At 49.9% G+C, this 22,337-nt stretch overlaps 1 protein-coding gene across 3 annotated transcripts; it reads right to left on the bottom strand.

Annotated features, from left to right (window-relative positions):
* Positions 1-1,285: 1,285 nt before the first annotated feature.
* On the bottom strand, positions 1,286-21,961 carry TMEM130 (transmembrane protein 130). Of its 3 annotated transcripts, none has more exons than XM_069486517.1 (8): positions 21,877-21,961; positions 16,305-16,610; positions 14,863-15,022; positions 6,367-6,533; positions 5,551-5,635; positions 3,918-4,120; positions 1,808-1,920; positions 1,286-1,474 (listed from the first exon to the last, which is right to left on the bottom strand). In XM_069486517.1, exons 1-8 carry the CDS (start codon positions 21,959-21,961, stop codon positions 1,286-1,288), a joined length of 1,308 nt encoding a protein of 435 aa, XP_069342618.1. The 3 variants fall into 3 exon arrangements, with proteins under 3 accessions (XP_069342618.1, XP_069342619.1, XP_069342620.1); XM_069486518.1 differs by having other exon boundaries at positions 1,286-1,438; XM_069486519.1 differs by lacking the exon at positions 16,305-16,610 and having other exon boundaries at positions 1,286-1,438.
* Positions 21,962-22,337: the final 376 nt, after the last annotated feature.

Here is a 22,337-nt window from a genome sequence, read left to right as displayed (position 1 = left end):
TGCTCCTGCTGCTTGCAAGACACAAAAACATCCACACGTAAAAAAAGAGACTCTGGCCACACCGGAAGGTCTATGCTTTGCTATATTCAGAGCACACAAGCTTTATTCAGCGACAATGGTAGTATTTCATGAGAATGAGCCGCACGACAGTGTGAATGCTGCTTTCAGCACAAAGTCTGGGAGCGAACGGTTACAGCGACGGAGCCCCGACCCCACGGTCCTGCCCTTCCCTCCCCGGGAAGGCTCAGGCTGCTCCTGGCACACCTGGACACGTGCACCTGGGTCTTAGCCCTGGCCCTACTGGTGCCGTCACCTGCCCTCTCCCCAGCCTCTGCCTCTCCCAGGCCACGGGCCAGAAGGGAGGGCGTGGGCTGGGTCCCCTGCTCGGGCTCTGCCAGCCCACTTCTTCCTTCTCAAGGCCACCTGGGAAGCAGCTGGGTGGCGAGAACGCCCTCCTCCACCGACAGGGACCCAAGTCCCCACTGGGTTCCGACTCCACCCCTTCTTTTCCTCAGGGAGAGTTTAACATAAGGGTTTCTGCACTCACAAAGTGTTGGTCCTGCCCCCGTGCGGCCCCCAGCAAGCAGGCAGGGCACAGGGTAGTCCTACAATGGGCGAGGGAGCTGCAGAAAAAACGCACAAAGGGAGGGGCTGGGCCCAGGACCTGTTGGGGCCAAGTGGAGAAAGTCAAATTTGATTTTCATCCTAATTCAGGGTGCAACCCAGCAACTGACTTAACAGATACAGAGCAAATCGTCTGAGATGCCCATGTGACATACGTGTGTGTGTGTGTGTGTGTGTGTGCGCACGCACGCTCATCTGTGAGCATGCCCATCTGTGTGTGTGACCCTCCGTTATGGATCCTTAACCGTGTGTGGGCTTCTGAGCTCTCTGGCGTAGGCAGGGCTGCCCAGGGGAGGGAAATATGAACCCCCCACAGATGGCAGATGTGCCCATATGAGAGGAAAGGGCGAGGGGCAGCCAGGCCCACCTGGGAGAGAACAGGGAACACGCCCAGTGTCAGAGTCCTGATCAAAGCCTCGTTAAGGACAGGAGTTGGGATGGGGCTCACTGAGAGGGGCTTACTTCAGTGGCTGGACTGTATAGATGGGTGAATGGGGCTGTGACACAGAGTGGCTTGTGGCAGTGGCTAGACTGTACAGATGGCCGGCTGGCCAGGGCCAACAGCTCCTTGCATGTGAACCCCTCCTGGTCAGGGGTGCACACCACCCTGCCCGAAGCTCCAAGTAGGCAATCACTTAACACTGAGATGGGGGTGGGGCGCTCACACAGTGTAAGTTTTCACAGATTTGTAGAGGGGCGGGAGCAGCCCGTGGTTCTCGCGGACAATTTCCAGGTACTCAGATGGAGTCTCCAGCAAGAAGGGCCCACAGCACATCTGGCAGCAGCACCTGACCCCAGAGGGCGGCTCCGGGTTCTTGTCAGACATGGGGGAAAAGTCAAAATCAGCCACCTATGGTGAACAAAACCCCACGGGTCAATTACCCACCCACTGGGATCCCCACCGGGTGGCCTTACGAGCTCAGCTGCCTGGCAGCAGCGTGCACAGAAACACGCTTCTGGCACCACACATATGCAAGGGACAAGCACAGAAGGAGATAAGTCAGGTGGGGTATCAACTTAATAATTTTTCCCAGTCTATGGATGGGCACATCACGCCAAGCCCCAAGGCCTTGCTCTAACATCAAGACCCCTTCCAGGCATCCTGGCCTGGCCCTAAACCCTCTCCAAAGACCCTCCCTAGGCAGGGCCCAGTGGCCCAGCCTCCACTCTTCTGAGCACCCACCTCCACCATGTCCTTTTGCTGAGTTGCATTCCGCAAGGTCATGTACATGATGAAGGCCAGCATCACAGTGATAAGCGTGGCACATGGAAAGGCAAAGACAGCCGGCTGGATACCTGGGAGTGAGAGAGGTGAAGTCACGGGACTGGGTAGCTGGTGCTGAAATTCTGGTTCTCAGGAGGTGAGCACAATGGGGAAGAGAATAGTCAACCCCCACCAGTGATTTTTTTCTCTTATGCACATGCATCCCAACCAGGCAACCCCAATAGGCAAGTCCAGGACTTCAAAAATATATATAATAAATTGGGGTGTGGGTGTTTCTAAAATACATCCACCAGTTACTTAATAGTAACTTCCAAGAGAGGCAGCTAAATTCCTTACCCCTTGAGTGTGGGCTGGACTCAGTGACCAGCTCCTAGGGTATAGCAGATGACAGGAGCAATGATGCATGACTCCCAAGCCTAAGCCATAAAAGACATCACAGCTTCCTCCTTGTTCTCGAGTAATGTTCTTTGGGGAAGGGACGCCATGTTGTGAGGATATCCAAGTAATGCTGTGACCTCTACTACAGCTTCCTGCCCTCTGGCAACTCCAGGCTCACCCACCGAGCCTGTTGCTAGGAAGTGGCATGGTGTAGTAGAAGGAGCCCGGTGTCTGCAGTTGGGCAATCCTGGGTTCAAATCCTGGCTCTGACCAGACTACCTGATGCTAACGCTGACCTGGAAGGCTGCTGTGAAGATGAGGAGGGGATACGGATGTGCCTGGCATGTGGCAGGTGATCAGGAAGTGTGGGTATCCTCTCACTCTGCCCTCACCCTCTGCCATGAGGATCTGTTTCCTAAGAAAAGGCAGTGTCGATGACCTGTACTGCTGTCTTCTCTGCAGAATTCAGAGGGTTCCCAGGGGTGCTGAGAGCCCAGGGCCCCCCAGTGATGTGCACAGGTCATCCAGGGCCCAGAGTGGAGCATGGTGTTTGTTCAGGAGCTCAGAGTGGGACTGAGGGAGACTAGAGGGGACAGTGACAGCATCAGGTGCACCTACAGGGCCATCCTGAGGACAGGTGCAGCTGGCAGGGTTTGGCATGAGCTCAGGGGCACAGGGAATTCCTACACTAGGAAACAGCACTGGACCAGGACCCAGAAAGCCTGAGTTTGGCTTGTTGCCTCCTTTTGCCTTAGTTTCCCCTTTTGTAGCATGAAAGGTAGGGCCAAGTTAGGCATCTGAAAGACCACCCCTTAGGGTCCTGGGGTCCTACTTTCTCCTATATGTAAGGAAGCATTTTTCTGGGGTCCCAGAGTCCCTCAAGGAAATGTAGTGCAGAGCCCAATCCTGCCATCAGCTAATCCTGTGCCCATAAGCCAGCAGCCAGGCCTGACGATGGTTTGGAGAAGGCAACTCCAAGGGGAGATGGTTAGGTGTCCTTATTAATGACATGGTCTGTACTTCAGACTCTGAGCAGCTCCTTCTCCCTGGAACACTCAGCACAGCCCTGTGAGTTGGGCAGACTTACTGTTAGGGATGCTGGTTTTCGCGGTGGCAACCGCTGGAACAGAGGTGAAGAAGGTAGGGTTAGGGGGATGGTGGTGGCTCATTTGGTGTGGGAGTGTTCATGCTGGGGACACATGTGGTCTCAGGCATACATGGGAGGCAACATTGACAGCAAAGGTGTTGGTCCACAGGGTGGGCACTGGGGCTGACAGTGGTTTGGGCTTACAGGAGTGGGTGGGGGCAGGGGTCACAGAAGCGATTGGGAGGGAATGCTGGTTGAGTTGTTGGTAGTGACAATGACGGTGCTGGAAGAGTTATTATTGATAGCAGAGTGTACGATAATGGTGGTAGCTGAGTTGGTTGTTGTTAGTGGTGCTGGTGTTGGTGGTGGTGACAGAATTGATGGGTGCTGGTGTTGGGGTTGGCAGAGTTGGTCGGGGGTATTGGCAGTTGGCCAGCAGTGGTGTTGGCGGTTTCTGGAGTCGGTAGGGTTACTGATGGTGCTGGTGAGCTTGGGTGCTGAGGACCTTGGTAGGGTTGGCTGGTAGGAGCTGGTGGCAGTGACAGGGTGGACAGGTTTGTGCTGCCCGTGTGGCACTAGAGCAGAAGGTGAGGGGCCACTTACTGGAGGGCCACACCTGGATCTTGTGGTACTGATGCGTCTTGCTGATGACATTCTCCGCCCGGATGCTGAAGCAGTAGTCCCCGGGGTCCCTGAAGATGTGAGTCAGGTTGTACTCAGTGCTGTCCACAGACACAGGGTGGCATTCCCCCTCCTCCAGCGGGAGGCACTCGGGCTTGAGACGCCAGCACACGGTCAGCGGGGGGCTGTAGGGAAATGGGGACAGTTTGCCAGAAATGGCTCAACGAAGAGTGTGAGCACAGACCAAGGCCAAAAAATGCCGGTATTCATGAGTATCAGTGTCCTTTCTACCACAGGACACCGAGCCGTCCTGGCCTCAGTGTCACACATCCCAGACCAGGGAACACAATGGTGCAGAAGAGATGGCCCCAGACCCCCTTGGGATCTCAGGTTAGGGAGGCAAACAGAGACACACAGACTGCTGACCAGGGGTAGCAGGAGTGCTCTGGTGGCACATGTGGTGTGCTATGGAAGTGCAGGGGAATAATGAGCATGTTCTTGGAGGAATCTGGGAAGCCCTCCTGGAAGAGGTGGCATTTGAGCAGGATCTGAAAGGATGAGTGGGCCTTTGACAGGTGAGAAGGGATGAGGCTGTTCCGGGCTATCTGCAGGCCACAGGCACAGGCTCAGAAGCCAGAAAACACAGGTCCATCCTAACCCCAGGCCTCGAGTAAAAGCCACACACTTGCGCCACCCCACGGATTAGGTCTGCCAAACCCACTGCCTTCCCATCCTCCACACACTAAGCTCCTGCCTCCAAAGCCCCCCAAAGCTTTAGAAACCACGTGCAATCCCTAAGTTAGCCCGTCATCCTCTTTCCTGGGCTTCCTTTGCCCACCGTCCGCCTGGCCTGCCTCCCTCCAATGTGTCCCTGCGTGGGGACAAGAGTCCTTTGAGGGCTGGGCCATGACCACTGACCTGTGCAGCTTTATCCATCCCAGTGGCCCCAGGGACGTAGGAGACGCCCATGTGGGGAGGACACACCCAGCACCTCTGGTCTCCTTGCTCACCGATGCTGCTCATGCCAAGAGCCTGCCCCAGGCCCCCCAGCAGGCGAGCCCCTTAGAATCCCCTGGGATAGCTGCTTCTATTTCTTGTGGGGTCCCCCCCAACAGAATCCTTAGAAGCAGTGGCTCTGTCTTGTCCACTCTTGTCCCTCCAGCGTCTAGAACAGTGCCTGGTCCAAAGCAGACGCTCAGCCAACTTTTGCCGGCTGGTGCCAGCTCCCCTGTGCCGGCAAGAGGGCAGGACAGGCTCTTGGGAGGCTTTGGAGGACGGCAGTGTTTGAACATGTGAGAGGAGGGGTAGAGGGCTCTGGGTTGAGGAACCCCGTAGGCAAAGGCCAGGGGGCTGGAAAACAGGTCCATGTGGCCCATGGGGGGCTCGTTACAGGAGGGGTGCCTCCCCCGCCTTTGCCTCCATACCCTCGCTGCAGACAGCCCCATAAGGCCCGTCCTCTCTCCCTGGCACCTTGAGAACGGGGCTGTGCCCATGCTCTCCCCATGCACAGCCTTGGGGCAGAGTGGCCCCCCTTGCTTGGGGACTGTGAGGAGACACAGCAGGCTGAGGAGCACCTGTCAGAGCATGTGAGCAGAGCCCTCGGGGGTTCACTCACCTCCCCAGGAAGTTCAAGGTCACTGTCAGCTTTTGGAAGGTCTGAATTAGGGTGGGCCCCAAGACTTGGATGCCTCGAAGGGTTTCTGTAAGGCAGAGAGAGCCCCGTTAGACCCGCTGGCTGAGGACTGCTGTCACAGGCTCCCAGGAGCCGGGGCTGTGCGACCTCCACCCTGTCCTCTCCTCTGTTCCTCTCCCAAGCGAGGGTTGCAGGTCTGTCCAGGGCACCGTGGGGTCTTGCCCTCCCCTGTTCAGCAGTAGGTGCTGGAGCCAGCTTAGAGGGAGGAAGTTGGAGAAGGCAGGCAAATGGTGACTGTCCCACCCACTGCCACCCAGCCATCATCTGTGCCACTCGGGAAAGCACCACCCCATTAGCAAGAACCAAGAAATCTTCTGAAGCTGCCCAGGCCTCCCTGTCACCAAAGCTCGAGAGAGACGGGTTTGGAAATGCCCTCCTGTGCGGTGGACGGACGCCATCCACCCCAATGGGGTGAGCTTGAGGGAAGGCAGTGTCGCAGGGGAACAAGACCAGCAGGACGGGCCAGCTCCCGGTAGACAGCTGGTCACAGGCTCGGGCTCTGGGAGCAGGCAGCCCTGGGCTCAAATGCCACTCTGCCACTGTGGCCTTTGGTGCCGTCTTTATAGTGGGGATAATGACAAAGACTGCTCAGAGGACGGCAGGGCACGCGAAGACAGGGTGTGCCTCTAGCCTGAGCCACTCTAATCTGTGCGGCAGTGACCCCACCCTGGAAGGAGCCCTGTCGGGGCTCCCCATGGGGCTGGACACTCAGCTTTTGTCAGCCCAGCTGGGACCCACCCTGCAGCCTCAGCGAGGCGGAGAAGTCACCGGTTTTCTGCATAACGCCCTTCACGGCGTCCGGCTCTGCCTGCTCCCACTCCGCCACCACTTTGAGCTTCACGGTGAAGGTTCCGATGATGGAATAGTTGTAATAGACCACGGAGTCTTCCGTCACCATCTGGGTCCTGTAAGGGGACAAGGAGGAGAAAAGGGGAAGATGTCAGGTTTTTTTCCCCTTCTTGTAGCTCAGGAATGATTTGTGTGATTTGTTAAAGCTGGGGTGGCTGTACAGTGACACTCCTGGCTACTGTGAGCACACCTGTTGTTGCAGCAGAGCCCCTAGAGCTGACTGAAGGTCAGCTGGCCCATTTCCAGGATGAGGAAACTGAGGCCAGGGAGGGCAGGAAGGGACCCACGTGCCTTCCTCTCCTCTCCGTGTGGGGCTCTGATGTGGATGAGAGGTTCTGTGTCCCCCAGGGGGCAGCTATGACAGCCCATCAGTTTCACGTTGCAGAGGGGCAGCTGGCAGGGTCCTCAGCTCCGCAGACTGTCAGAATCACCCATGGCTTTGATATGCCAACCACCGGATGCCTTCACCAATGCCAGCACCTGCAAAGTTTGGGTCCCACCGGCCCCCTGGTCACCCCTGGAGAACTTGCCAGAAGCCTACACTGTGTTTAGGTAAAGTGCCTGCTGATTGTCTTTTTGCTTCTAAGTTACAGGTGGGAGAACTCCCAGCCATGGGCTCTCTCCGTCACCCCACCTCCCAGCCAGAAATCTGGTAGAGGCCTCGCGTTAGAGACATGAACACAATGGGAAGGGGAGGAGTAAGAACTTTGGAGCAAAGACAACGTCTGGCTTTGAATCTCTGCTCCAGACTTTCTATTTAACTCTAAGCCTTACCTTTCTCATCCGTAAAGCAGGGAGAATCATACCTTCATCACATAATATATAAGGTATATGACATCATGCTTTTTTCCTCCAACTACCCGATTCACTTCATAAGGAAGTCTAATAACAATCAAGAAAATCTTTGTGTTGATTGGTCAATGCTCTTTACATATGAAGTTTATTAAAATTCATATATATCTTCCAGATATATTCTCCCAGTTTAGCCTTTATCTTTTGACTTGATTTACTTCTTTCACATTCAAATTTTTTAATTGGTGATGCTGATCTAGCAAGTTTTTCCAACTTTCTGTCTTTGTTTTATTCTTAGAAATGCTTTCCCCATTGTCAAATTATCCAGTTGCAGGTGATCATCTATATTTTGATCTAGTGCTGGTTCATTATTTTTAATTTCTTAATCCATCTGAAGTTGCATTTCTTAGGAGTCAGATTGTTTCTCTCCCAAATAGTTATATAACTGCTCCAGTACCATTTCTTAAATAATCTATCTTTACTTGCTGGAAATATCATTGTTATCATATACTGAATGTATATATAAACTTAGGTTAGTTTCTACATTTTCTATTCTATTCTGTTGAGCTGCCTATTATTGCTGCAAAATGTTTGTAGCTTTTCAAATACATGTATGAATGCATTTTCAGTTCCTTTGCCCATCCCTGTTCAACATAATTTTTGCTTTTCTGGTGACTTTTCTTCCTCTCACAATATTGAGAAATTCTCTCTTCATTTTGTAAGTCTTTTTAAGGTTCTCCATATTGTTTGTGGTTTTATTCACATAGATCCTACAATTTTAGATTAAGTTTATTATTGGTTTTTGCATGTTTTATATCTATTATAAAAGATCTTTTTTGCCGTGATATGGAAAAGCTATGACTGTTTTGTAACATATTTCTAAAACCTCTTTTTAGTTCTAAGACTTTTCAGTTGATTTCTTATACTGTCTATGTAAACAGTATTGTCATCTGTATATAATGATTTTGTCTCTTCCTTTATAATATTTATATTTCTTTTTCTTATTTCATTGGCTAGTCAAGAAAAATGTTCAGTTACAACAGAAATAATGAACAAAATCCTTGACTTGAAAGGAAATGCCCCTAATAAGTATGGAGACAGTCCACTGGTTTGAGACAGATGATCCAGATGCGTTTATTATGATTAAAAACCATATGTATATGTATATGTAAAAAACTTAATTGGATGAACTTTAGAATCTTTGTCTCATTCCAAAAATTATTCAATTATTCCTATTTGAAATTTTTCTTGGATTCGTGCTAAACTTACAGGATAACTGGGGTTGGGGAGGGATGGACATCTTACAATATTAAGATTCACCAAGCAGGATGTGGTGTCATACCCATTCCCTAAATCTCTGATAACTCTCAGTAGCTCTGGAGTTTTCTTCACATAGGATCTTGGCCATTTCCAGGTTAAGCATGTTCCTATATTTATTTTATAAACTAGTTTTGTTGTTATTAATAGAAGTCTCCTCTTTACCTTCTAACTTCTTATTACTGGTCTATAAGAAAGCTATTGATACCTTCGTTGGTTTCCTACCTAAAGTCTTATCATTTTTCCCCCCACTGCTTCTCTGGACCTACACTCTCCAATCTATAGCTACCAGCCACATGCGGCTGTTTAATTTTAAATTAAGTAAAATTTAAAATTCTATTTCTCAGTCATATCAGCCAAGATGCAAAGGTTCAACAGCCACATGTGGTAGAGAAAGAATAACCAAGTTTCCACTGGACAGAGCCGTTTCTTCAAGTAAATAACACAAGTTTCTGTAAGTAAGTAATCTTTACTGCAAATTGTCTGCTTTGTGTATTTATCCCTCATTTTTCTTCTTGACTTTCTGAATAAGATTAGAACTTCCATGATGCCGTTGAAAGATACTAATAAACAACATCCTTCACTTACTCCTGCATCTAGGGACGGGCTCCCCCCCAGATTTCGATGGAATAATTCCCCGGAAGTGTGGACCACAGGCCGCATTTCTCACCCGGGCCGAGGGAGTCCACACTCTACGTTTCATCACTCATATAATGTTAATTGTTGGTTCCAGCAACTTCTTTTTCTAGCGTACTGAGATTCCATTGCACATCCATGGCTGCCCATTCTAACACTTTTTTGGCATCTGAAGAGATGATCCTAGGATCTTTTTCCTTTAACTTATTAAAATGACGAACCAAAATAATACAGTTCCTAACAGTAAATTGTTTTTAGTATTCTAAGATACTCCTGACTTCCATGCGTCTCCAATTAGGTTATGCAAAGGCTGTGGGCAAACCTAGCGCGTCTTCCAGAGGTATCGTCATTATTTTAGATCAAGAGGAACACAGATAACATTATGGAGTAGAGAAAAAAAAATGCGTCTGTTTTCAATATGAAACACACTGCTTAGAAAGACAGGTTGCTCTTGGGCTAGACCCTTTCGAGAGCCTGGAAACTGCTCTTCTGAAGATAAAGGGATTTTAGTGACAATTTTAGACATGGTTGACTCTCATTGGCTATGGTGTATTATTATTTTAATGCAGTGCTGTGTTAAATTTGCTGTTATTCCAGCCAAAACCATAGCATTTGAGGTTATAATTTAAATGGCATATTGTCTTCTTTTTTGAGCTATGTTAATTTTGTAGAATGAATTGAGAAGCTTTCTATCTTGGTCTACACCCTGGAGGACTTTATATCACAACAGAATTACTGCATCTTTGAAAGCATAAAATAACTTGTCAGCAAAACCATCTGGTTCAGACCCCTTTCTTAGAGATAATTCATGTGCAACATTTTCTACTTCCAAGTCAATCCTAGTCATTTACATTTTCCTAGAAAATCATTCAATTCATTGACATTTTTAAATACATCAGCATGGAGTTTTGAATTGTACAAAGTACCCTATTATCTTGCAATTTAAAAAATCTTATCACTGTACCTGTAGTGATTGCTATGTTCTTATCCTTGATAGGATATTTAATGTGTGTGTATAGAAGTATATTTTCTTCTAAGAAAATTAAGAAATTAATTTTAGCATAAGAAATTAATACTAGCTTGAGGTTTTGCACTTTATTTCCCCTGTCTCTCCTCAAAACAACTTTTGAATTTATCAATTCTGTGTTTCTATCTTCTTTCTTTTTTTTGAGACAGAGTCTCACTCTGTTGCCTGGACTAGAGTGCCATGGCATCAGCTTAGGTCACAGCAACCTTGAACTCCTGGGCTCAAGCGATCCTCCTGCCTCAGCCTCCCGGGTAGCTGGGACTACAGGCATGTGCCACCACACCCAGGTAATTTTTCTATTTTTAGTAGAGTTGGGGGTCTCACTCTTGCTCAGGCTGGTCTTGAACTCAACCTCAAGCAATCCTCCTGCCATGGCCTCCCAGAGTGCTAGGATTACAGGCATGAGCCACCACACCCAGCCTCTGTTTTTCTATTTTCTAATTCATGTTTTTGTATTTATTAATTCCTTCATTCTTTTTCTGATACGTGGGTATTTTTTTCCTTCTTGAGTTGAGTGTTTATTTTTATTCTTATTTAATAATTAAAACACTTAAAACTGTAAATTTGACTCTAGTTATAGCTTTGGAACTATTCTCTAAATTTGAACGAATTAATACAGTATTCTGGCCGGGTGTGGTGGCTCACTCCTATAATCCTAGCACTCTGGGAGTGAAGGCAGGCGGATCACTCGAGGTCAGTAGTTCGAGGCCAGCCTGAGCAAGAGCGAGACCCCGTCTCTACTAAAAATAGAAAGAAATTAGCTGGACAACTAAAAATATATAGAAAAAATTAGCCGGGCATGGTGGCGCATGCCTGTAGCCCCAGCTACTCAGGAGGCTGAGGCAGGAGGATCGCTTGAGCCCAGGAGTTTGAGTTTGCTGTGAGCTAGGCTGAGGCCACGGCACTCTAGCCCAGGCAACAGAGAGAGAGAGACTCTGTCTCCAAAAAACAAACAAACGAAAAAATACAATATTCCATTCATAGTTATTTTCTAAATATTATGTCATCACAGTTTTTGTTTTTGTTCTTTTTTTGTTTTTTGTTTTTGAGACAGCGTCTCACTCTGTTGCCCTGACGAGAGTGCTGTGGAGACACCAGATACCTCTCCCCCTCTCTCATCCCTGGCAGAGGAAAGGCCCTGTGAGGACACAGTGAGAAACTGGCTGTCTACAAGCAGGGAAGAGAGCCCAGAAACCAACCCTGGTGGCACCCGGATCTTGGATTTCCAGCCTCCAGAACTGTGAGAAGATAAATGTCCTTTGTTTAAGCCACCCAGTGTGTGGCATTTTGTTACGGCAGCTGAGCAGACTGATGCAAGCCTCAATAAAAACCCCGGCTGGGTTTCCCTGGGTGGCAATGCTCTGTGCATATTGTCACACAGTGATGCTGGGAACGTGGCATGTCCTGACTCCACGGAAGCTCTGCATTTGGTAGTTCCCTGGGCTGATTTTAATCCATATCCTTTTGTTGTACTAAACCATAACCGTGAGTACACCAGCTTCCAGTGAGTTCCGTGATGCTTTCTAGCCAATCACTGAACCTGAGAGTGGTCCTGGGGAGTCTCTCTCACCAAAGCTTCAATTGCTGTCCGAGGTGACGGTGGCTTTGGAGGCCTGTGCTGCCCCTGACTGAAGAAGTGGCCGAACTCTCACAGTTGGTATCAGAAGTCAGGGCAGCCTTGGGGACTGTGCCCTCTAACTTTGGAGTTGGCTGACCTCCCAGTTGGCCTAAAACTCTTTGCACTTTAGATTTTTGATAAAAAAATTATTTTTTAATGAATTTCTGGTCTGCCCTGTCAGAAAATGAAGCTCATACATTCTCTGTTAGGGGATTTTTTGACATTTTAAGCTATAGAATGTAATTTTTTTTAATTTTTATAAATACCTCATGGAATATTTTATTTGTAGGCCTAAAGTTCTACATACATATATATATTTAATCAATAAAACTAATTATGTTATGAAAATCCTCTTGTTACTTTAGACCTCTTTAAAATATCAAAGTCTAAGTGTGGGGTCGGGCGTGGTGGCTCACGCCTGTAATCCTAGCACTCTGGGAGGCTGAGGCGGGTGGATCGCTCAAGGTCAGGAGTTCGAGACCAGCCTGAGCAAGAGAGAGACCCCGTCTCTACTAAAAATATATATAGAAAAATTAGCCAGGCATAGTGGCGCATGCCTATAGTCCCAGCTACTCGGGAGGCTGAGGCAGTAGGATCGCTTAAGCCGAGGAGTCTGAGGTTGCTGTGAGCTAGGCTGACGCCACGGCACTCACTCTAGCCTGGGCAACAAAGTGAGACTCTGTCTCAAAAAAAAAAAAAAAAAAAAAAAACAAAGTCTGAGTGTGGAACATTAAAATCTATGACAAATGTTTTTTTTTTTCTTTTTTCCAATCTTTCTGGGTAATTTCCCCAACAGGACCTTCTTTTTTTTTTTTTTTTTTTTTTTGAGACAGAGTCTTGTTCTGTTTCCTGGGCTAGAGTGAGTGCCGTGGCATCAGTCTAGCTCACAGCAACCTCAAACTCCTGGGCTCAAGCGATCCTTATGCCTCAGCTTCCCGAGTAGCTGGGACTACAGGCATGCGCCACCATGCCCGGCTAATTTTTTCTATATATTTTTTAGTTGTCTAGCTAATTTCTTTCTTTTTTTCTTTTTTTTTTTTGTAGAGACAGGGTCTCGCTCTTGCTCAGGCTGGTCTCGAACTCATGAGCTCAAACAATCCGCTCACCTGGGCCTCCCAGAGTGCTAGGATTACAGGCGTGAGCCACCACGCCCGGCCAGGACCTTCTTTATATATTGTGATGCTCTAATATTCCAAAGGCTTAGGTCTGTAATATCTTCTCTGTAAATTTGCCTTTTACATCCAAAAGAACCCTTTTTGTTCTTTTTAATACTTTCATCCCAAATTCTACTTTTCAGAGGTGAATATTGCTAGCATTGCTTTATTTTTGCTTTATATTTTACATTTCTAAGCAAATATATATATCTACTCCTATTTGCTCTCCCTTCCACAAATGTTTTTAAAGCAAGACAAAACTGTAAGTCTAAGGTAGCCAGCGGCAGCCTTCTTGTCTTGTCTAGCTGTAGAAAGCCTAAATAAGAAATTTGAGAAACTTGCCTGGTTTTTCCCCATTCTACATAAAGAAGAAAACAGACACAAAAGAGTAGCCCAAGAGAAAAACGGTACAATCTATTTTTTTCAATCCACATTGCACAGAAGATGTGCCCATTATTAAAGTAACTGGTTAAGCTACTGAGGTATTTAAATAAGGAAAGAATGGAATAGATTTATTCCTACATTTAGAACAGAGGGTGTCCTGCTTAACAATATGGAAGAATGTGCTGCCCACTGTGGGGTTAAGAGAAGAGTTAGCAAACTACCACCCATGGGCCAAATCCGGCCCACCACCTGTTTTTGTAAATAAAGTTTTATTGGAACACAGCCACGCTTGTTTCTTTATATATTTCTTATGGCTGCTTTCACGCTCCAATGGCAGAGTTGAGCAGTTGTGACAGAGACCATATGGCTCCTCAGGACTAAAGTACTGACCACATGGGCCTTTACGGAGCCCTGGGCTGTAACACTAAGGGACTTCCTGGCGTCCATGGTGGAGAGCCACAGGGTACGGTGGTTGCAGCGTGGACTTGCCAGCTGGCAGCCCTATTTCTGAAAGTCGTGAGTTAGATGTTATTATTCCCATTTTTCAGAAGAGGATGACGATATCCAAGGGCTCACCTGCTCTGTACCCCCATTTCCTTACCTGTGAGGTGGATGTAACAGTAAACACCTCTCAGGGTGACTGTGAGGATTCCATGAGGGCATGCGTGTGAAACCCATGCAGGGGAAGTGCGGGGTGGGGGTGAGGAGGGGGATCTCTGAATAGAGGAGAGACAAGCATCTCCCCTTAAAGCAAGGGCAGGGGTGCTGGCCCAGTAAGCCTCTCTCAATTCTTTCCTGCTCCATTCCATATTTTTCTTCCTTCCAAATTTTGGCCTTTCTTAAGACTCAAACTATTTCTCAGCCATGCAGAGAGTGCAGCGGATGCCTGGAGCCCAAAGAAGGCTTCCCAAGTTCAGGCTTCCCAAGTTCATCGCGGGCTGCGGGCTCTGTGTCTTCACATGCACCCGTGCTCACTCCCTGCAGAGACCCGAGAGGAGCCGAGCGAGGTGAGGGGTCTGCACTGAGCTGCACTGCGGACAGGAGCATCCTCTCACGAGCTCGGGTGTCTGCCCAAGGGCTGCCCAGGCTCAGGGCCCAATCCCCTCTTCCCAAGCCTCCGCCTCCAGACTGGCTGGTTTAGAAAGAGGAGCGCACGGGTTCTGCCCCGCCTCTGCCATCGCTAGCTGGGTGCCCTTTAAAGTCAAAAATGGGGAAAAATCCTACCCACCTTGACCTTCCTTAAAGGGCTGATTTGGGCACGGACGCCTCCTCTGCTAGGCTGCGACACTCAAAGGCAGGGCCAGCGACTGATTCACCAGTGGTCCCCAGGGACCCCAGGCCTGGCAGGCAGCAGGTGCTGGAGGAATGTTTGGAGCGGGGGAGGGGGGAAGGGGGGCACAGCGCTCTGCACGGTGCACTGGCCACGGCTTTGGGGAGTGAAGGGGGTCAGGACATACCCGTCTCCGAAGTCCCAGCTGTAGAGAAACGAGGCGGTCTTGAAGAAGTCGCTTGGGTCGTGGAGGAGGAAAGAGACTTTGAGGACCGTCTTGGTGAGGTAGGAGCTGGGCCAGGGCAGGGAGGTGTTCTGGGTGACCAGGAGGTCCCCCACCAGGAACTCTGGGAAGACACAGAGAGGGCGGAGCCTGGGAGTGACCTCATGGGCAGCTGGCAAAGCCACGGCTCCCCCACCCAGAGGTCTGGCTGTCAGAGCTGGGTGGGATAAGGGGACCCCGAAGATTCCACAACACAGAGGCACCCAGGTTGGCCCCCCCCCCATGCATGGACACTGCTGAGGACTCGACATGTACACAGTTTTCACTCCTGCCCCTCTCACTGGGACCCCGAACCTTCTGCCACAAAAGATGCCCAGGACCAGAAGGAAATACATAGGCTTTGAAAGGAACTTTTGGGAAATATTGTAAAATGTTAGATGAACCTAGAAAAATGAACAGTGCTACTACTGATTGCATCTCCACACCCAATGTGCTGGGCTGGGTCAGGCCACTGTCCTATTTCCTTCTCCAAAAAGAAAAAAAAAAAAAAATTAAATGCTGATTTTTTTTTTTTCCCACCAGAAAAGCAGAAAGTAAGACAGACATGCTCAGCAGAGCTCGTTTGGAAAACGCTCAAAAGTAGAATAAAAAGAAGCTACCTATCATTCAAACACCAGCACTGTGCACATTTTAAAGTGCTGCAAAGTATCTGTGTATTTAACATATACATATATTAAAGACAGTTCACCAGGGTAAGACAGTTCTGTGCTTTGCTTTTTTTATATGTCATTTTGTAAACATGAGTATTTACCCGTGACATTAAAACTCATTGTCAGCATCACTGTTAATAGTTGATTCAATTATTTCATTATATTTAACCAGCCCCCTAGTGGTTGCACACTTAGCTTGTTTATGTTTTCTTTTGCTATTATAAACACCAGTGCAATGAACATCTTAGTGCATAAAGCATTATCCAAATGGAGATTTACTTCCTGAAGATAAATTCTTTATTAGACTGTAAGCTCCAAAAGAGTAAGAGAGCAGGAAACTCTTGGAATGAGAGAGAGATAGAGAGAGGTGGCGGAGAGGGAAGAGAAAACCAGTGAGTGAATGATTGGGTCAAAGACTAAAATAATCTGTAACCATCAATACACACTGGCCCACTGCTCTCAAAAGGATTGTATTAGTTTATACACCACAGCAGCAATATGTGCTTTAAGTGTCCATTGCAGCACAATTCCTGCCAGAGTGGGGATTATTAATACCATTTTCTGACTCCTTTTAACTTGCCTGACAAAAGAGAGAAGGAGCCCGGGAACCTAATTTGCATTTACGTGATTACTAGTGGATGCTTTTCTCTGCACTGAGGGTTTGAAGGTAAATTAGCAAACAGGGAAGCTGCTCACCTGTGATGGGGAGGACCACAAAGCCCTTGGCCACAGGCTGGCACATCCAGCAGCTGGCAGCAGTGACCCAGACGGAGACCGGGAATTCCCCGGGCACACTGCCCATCACGCGGATGGTCGAGCTGAGATCCTTCTCTGTCTTGCCGGTGAGCATCAGCGGGGTGTGGATCCAGTGGAAGCGGTAGAGGTGGGCATCAGCAGGTAGGGCCGAGCTACCGTTGTCCTTGGCCACCAGGCTGGCCGAGATGGTCACCTCTGCTCCTGTGGTGCTGGGGCCATCAGTGGTGAGATTGAGTTCATACAGGCCTAGGAGCCCAGAAACAAAGACCATGTTTCAGGAGGGGGTGTGGCAAGGAACCCCACTGCCACCTCTGGGCTGGCATCTGTTATTCTATTTTACAGGTGGAAAAACTGGGGCTCAGGCATCAAGTGATTTGCCCAAGGGTCACTCAGCTAATCCTTCGTCAAACTGGGATTGGAACCCGGGCCAGACTGACTCCAAATCACAGGCTCTTTACAGAGTCCCCAAATTGATATATTTTTTTCATGCCAGCCAAGCAAGGCCTTACAGAGCACGTGGATGGGTGGGGCCTGACCGGACTTAGACCTTAGCTCAGTCTATACAGTGAGAGGTTACAGATCCACACCACCCAATATGGTAGCCACTGACCACATGTGGCAATTTAAATTTCCATTAAAATGCAGCAAATTTAAAACCCAGTTTCTCGGTCACACCAGCTGCATTTTAAGTACTCAATAGCCCCATGTGTCCAGTGGCCACCACACTGGACAGCAGAAAGCCCTACTGGACAGGGCTGCCCTAGGGAACCTCCAGGGTTCCTAGCAGGGCAGACGCTGGACCTCTGTGATTCCAGCCAGGGTGAGTCCTCGGGGAGTTTGACCTGCATTGCCTTGGATGCAGCTCTTGCAGGGCACCTGGGGAGCATTCTTGCAGGTCGCTAGCAGAAAATAGGGCCTTGAACATAAGGAATGGAGGCCAGGGAAGGAGCTTTTTAAATAACATCCCCCACCCATCATATTGAGGGTAAGATTAATTGGAAAATTCTGAAAACAAAGAAAAGTGGAAAATAAAAAGTAAAATCTTATATATTAAAATAATCAACAACCATTGCTACCATATTTGGGCATGTCTTACTATAGTTTTTAATTATATTTTTAATCTGAGATTATTTATCACATTTTTTTTCCACTTCTGTATCCTGGGCATTTTCTTTTTTCTTTTCTTTTTTTTTCTTTCTTTTTTTTTTTTTTTGGTGAGGGGACAGAATCTTTTTTTTTTTTTTTCTGAGACAGAGTCTCACTCTGTTGCCCAGGCTAGAGTGCCATGGCATCAGCCTAGCTCACAGCAACTTCAAACTCCTGGGCTCAAGCAATCCTTCTGCCTCAGCCTCCCGAGTATCTGAGACTATAGGCATGCGCCACCATGCCCAGCTAATTTTTTTCTATGTATTTTTAGTTGTCCAGATAATTTCTTTCTATTTTTAGTAGAGACAGGGTCTTGCTCTTGCTCAGGCTGGTCTTGAACTCCTGACCTCGAACAATCCTCCTGCCTCGGCCTCCCAGAGTGCTAGGATTACAGGTGTGAGCCACCGTGCCAGGCCAGAATCTTGCTCTGTCAGCCAGGCCGGAGTGCAGTGGCACGAAACTAGCTGGGACTGCAGTAGTACACCACCATGCCCGGCTAATTTATTTTTATTTTTTTGTAGAGATGGGGGTCTCGCTATGTTGCCCAGGCTGGTCTCAAACTCCTGGCTTCGAGCCATCCTCCCCCCTCCACCTCCACCTCCCCTCCCAAAGTACTGGGATTACAGGTGTGCCTGGCCTTGGACATTTTCATGAGTCATTATTCTTTAACTATTTTAGATAGCTGCACAGTGTTATCATATAAACAAGGTAAGATTTTAAAAATAAGGTTTGTTTCCATCATAAAAGTAATACACGTGCATAAAGAATATTAACTATCCTATGACCCTCCCTCCCAAAGACAACAACTGTTACCAGACTGCTGTCTTCCCATCTCTTTTCCATGTATAGAAATTTTTTTAAGTAGTCATAATCACACTCCACACACAATTTTGAATTATTTTATTTTCAAATAACAATATAATAATATTAAAAGCATAAAAGCATGTCTATGGGCTCACTAATATCAATTTCAACATGTGCATGATAATCTCTCAAGCAGGTATATCTTAATTCACACAATCCTTCACTCTTTTCAACAGTGCTCCTGCATATCTGGGCCTGAAATGCTTTTCCTGTAATTTGGTTCTTTCTTCAGGGGAGATTTCCACAGGGCTTCATGGCAGAGAGCAGCTGAGACAAGGGGAGGTGAGCCCTGCAGGCTGCAGCGTGCACCTGGGCAGAGGAGGTGATACAGAAGGAAGGGGCGAAGGGGCTTCAAGCCCCTCCTGCTCCCTTCACTCAAACCCACCTTCCCAACCATGCTCAGCCCTCCTGTGGCTGCAAGTGTCTCCTCAATGTCCACAGGGCCCAATGACATAGATCTACTCCTTCAGTTCTAGGCCCTGCACTGAGCAAACCACAATTTAAATTAATCTAATTGCTTAAATGTAATTGAAACTAAATATTCAGTGTCTCAATCACCCTTTCCTGCCTCAGGGCCTTTGCACTGCTAGCATGCCCTCTGCACCTATTTGTCCGTGGATATACCCTCTTCCAGGAAGCCTTTGCTGTACCCCTCGCCCCCTCAGTGCTCTCCCAACAGCCTGAGCCCACTGTTGTCACAATTCCATGTTGGAATGAAGGTTTCTTTGTCTCCCCCACTGCACCTGGAACTCCTTGAGGGCAGGAGTCACCTCCAAATCCCCTGTGCCCAGCACAGTGCTTGGCACATAACAGGGGCTCAGTACTGCCACTGCCAAGTCACAACTGGAAAACTGGGTGTGGCAGGGGGAGCCAGGTGATACTGGGTGTCCCGTGTGCAAAGGTGCTGGGAGGACCCAGAAATACAGGACTTGCTCCTGCCCTGAAGGACTTCATGGGTGACCTGTTGGACTCTCAGTGAAACTGGGAGGTAAGTTTGTCCTCAGGTATGTCCTATTTGCCTCCAAGCAACATCACCTGCCCACAATGGGGACTGCAGCTCCACCTTTTCCTCTGGCTCTTTCTTCCAGGGCCATTTCTTTAGTATAAACTCATTTGAGTCAAGATGCCAAGGCATGGTCACTTCTGGGGAAATGCTGGCATTGAAAAAGGGACCTGCAGTGTCTTAACCCCAAAGAGAGAATTCCAGGCACTGTGGTAGAAGCTTCTCCAAGCAAATGCAGTGTGCATAATACATTGAGGGACCTGGGGCCACACGGGCCACTAATGCTGCTGCCTGGGGCCACCAGTAAGTCTGTGCCACCCTGACTGAGCTCTGTTCTCCCCCTCCCCTTGGGCTGGGAGGCAGCATTTGGCCAGGCTGCGCAGAGAGAGTGCTTGGATGAGAGGCAACCTCTTCCCTTCTCCCTCTGGCTCCCAGAACCCCCCTCCCCTCCTGCTCCCCACCCTACGTGAGAGCGTGGGCCAGAGTGAGGCTGGCAGGTGGCAGGGACATTCGGCTGCATGCTAATGGCCAAACAGCATCTGCAGTGAGATGGGCGCATGTCAGCGCGACCGACGCAGATCCGTTGCCAGGGGAATGGAATCAGGAGGGCAGCGGCTGGGGCTGGGAGGGGGGAAATGCGGGGGTAGGGAGGGGTGGGTCTGCTGCAGACGTCGCTGCGAGACAATGGCCCAGCTCTCTGGAGCGCCCCACCTGCCCAGCTGCAAGGAGGCTCCAAGGGCACTTTTTCTCAGACTGATCTTTTTTAAATCAGGTGTTCCACAGCGCCCGAGTGACGCCATCCCTCTCCTCAGGGCTCTCAGAGGTGTCCAGGGCATGCAGGACTGAAATGGACCGCAAAGCCTTTGCTAAGTGTGGCTGAAGAAACCAAGGCCAAGGCCTGCTGCTCTACTCATCACACTGTCTTTCCAGGTTTGGGAGTCCAGGTGACTTGCCCTTGGAGTACAGAGCAGCCAAGGCAGGGGCTTAGGGGACTCTGCTGGTACTCCAAGTGACCCAGAAGGGGCCAAAGCAAAAAGAGAAGGGACAACTGCTCTAAAGCTTGGCCTATGGAAGAAATACCCACCTACCAGGCCCCCAGGGCTTCCACTTGGAGTTGGCACATTTTCCAACAACACGGCATGTGGGGCACTGAACATTCTAGAAAATGACTACACCAGCCCTTTCACACAGCACATGCACACTGCCCAAAACACTTCCCAAGGCTACCTCTTAAGTCTAGATAATACAACCTGGAATTCATTCATGGTCCAGTACATGGACTTGTGACTTCTAAATCCCTGGTGTACAAAGTTTCCATGCAGGCCGACTTAGACACAGGAAGGGTTGGAAAAGGCTTTGAAGCCTCTATTTTTCCCCTATGGGTGAGAGAGAAGGTATGTTCCCCAACCCCACTCCCAGCCACTGTGATTCTGACCATATCAAGGGTTCCAGTGGCCATTCTGGAAACCACACGATTTCCAAAAAAATTCATTCACTTTTTCTTTTCTTTTCATTTTTTTTTTTTTTGCAATTTATAATTGCATTGATAATTTCTGGACACAAATAAACCTAATGGGCAAGAGACCCCTTTTCAGAGGAAAGCAGGTGAACTTGACCAAGCACAATTCCCACAAAATTCTTCTAATGCATCCTCGAGTTGTTGCAGGCTTTTATTTTACCTTGTGGCTTTTCTTTCACAAATTTGCATTAGATCCCTTCCCCTCTCTACCACTTTTTTAGGGGCGGGGCGCGAAGGGGGAGATGAAAAATGTTGGATAATATTTAACCCGCTTAGCGGCCCACGTCCCACCTGTCCCTCGACAAGGCTCCAATCTGGGTCCTTTTGGTTCCTGAAACGTGGCAGAAATGTTGGTGCCGGCCTTCCGACGGTGGGCCGTGGGGTTGCCCACGACTGGGTGGGCGCAGGCTGGGCCCCGAGGAAGCTGTCAGCTCGGGGTCCATTTTGGAAATCACTCCCAGAGAGGAAATGGCAGACTGGCCTCCTGGGTTCTAAGATCGCATCTCCCCAAAGGCAACACACACCGCGTGGAAAACCTCTCCAGATAAGGCGACATTCTAAGGCAAAAACGCTGCTCCGCGGGCCGCCCGTCCGTGCACCCTGGGGGGCTGTGGCGAGACCACCGACCCCCGGCACATTCCGGCCTCCGCATCATCCTCCCCTCCCCCAGCGGGCGCCCCGTCCCCAGGCATCCGGATGCAGCTTCGGCCCCCGCCGCGTCCAGCGCAGAGCCCACCCGGGGTTGGAAGCAGGAACCGAGGGGGGCGGGAGCCCTCTCAAGTGCCCGGGCGACTTCTGGGGAGAGGGGAGAAAGGGGAGAGCGGAGGGCGCCGCAGTAGCCTCCCAGAAGGAGCGCGGTGCGCGCAGGGCGCACGGCGCCACCTCCGCAGCCCAACCTCGGTGCCGGCCACCCGCCGGAGACTGTCCCCGGCCGCGGGCGGGCTGCGGCTGCGGTGAGGCCGGGCGGCCCAGCGCCTTACCTGCGGCCACCCTAGCCGGAGCTGAGGGCAGGAGGCAGAGGAGCCAGAGGACGCAGCCGAAGCGCGACCACGCTGCCGGGGCCATGGCGGGGCCGGGAGCCGGAGCAGCGCCGAGCGGACGCGGAGGGAGCGCGACTCTAGAGCTCGGCGGCTGCTGCGGCCGCTCCTCCGGGCGCGCGGCGCGGGCTGTGCGGGGAGGTGCGGGCGCCGCGCTCGCTCGTCCTGGTCTCGGGACGCTCTGTCGCTGCGCGCCACCGCCGCCGCCCACGGCCCGCCGCGCGACCCCGGCCCGCGTCAGCCGCGCCGCGCCCCGTCCCCTCCCTGCGTCCCTTCCCGCGGCCGCGCCCCCTCCCATCCCCGCGTTCTCGTCCCTCCCTGCGTCCCTCCTCTCCCCAGGTCCCCTCCCGCGGGCTCTGACTCAGCGTCCCCAGAGGTGCGCGCTGCGCTGCAAGCCGCCTGCG

This window comes from Eulemur rufifrons, chromosome 14 (genome assembly GCF_041146395.1).
Source record: "Eulemur rufifrons isolate Redbay chromosome 14, OSU_ERuf_1, whole genome shotgun sequence".
NCBI lineage: Eukaryota > Metazoa > Chordata > Mammalia > Primates > Lemuridae > Eulemur > Eulemur rufifrons.
This window is presented reverse-complemented; position numbering and strand designations above follow the sequence as displayed.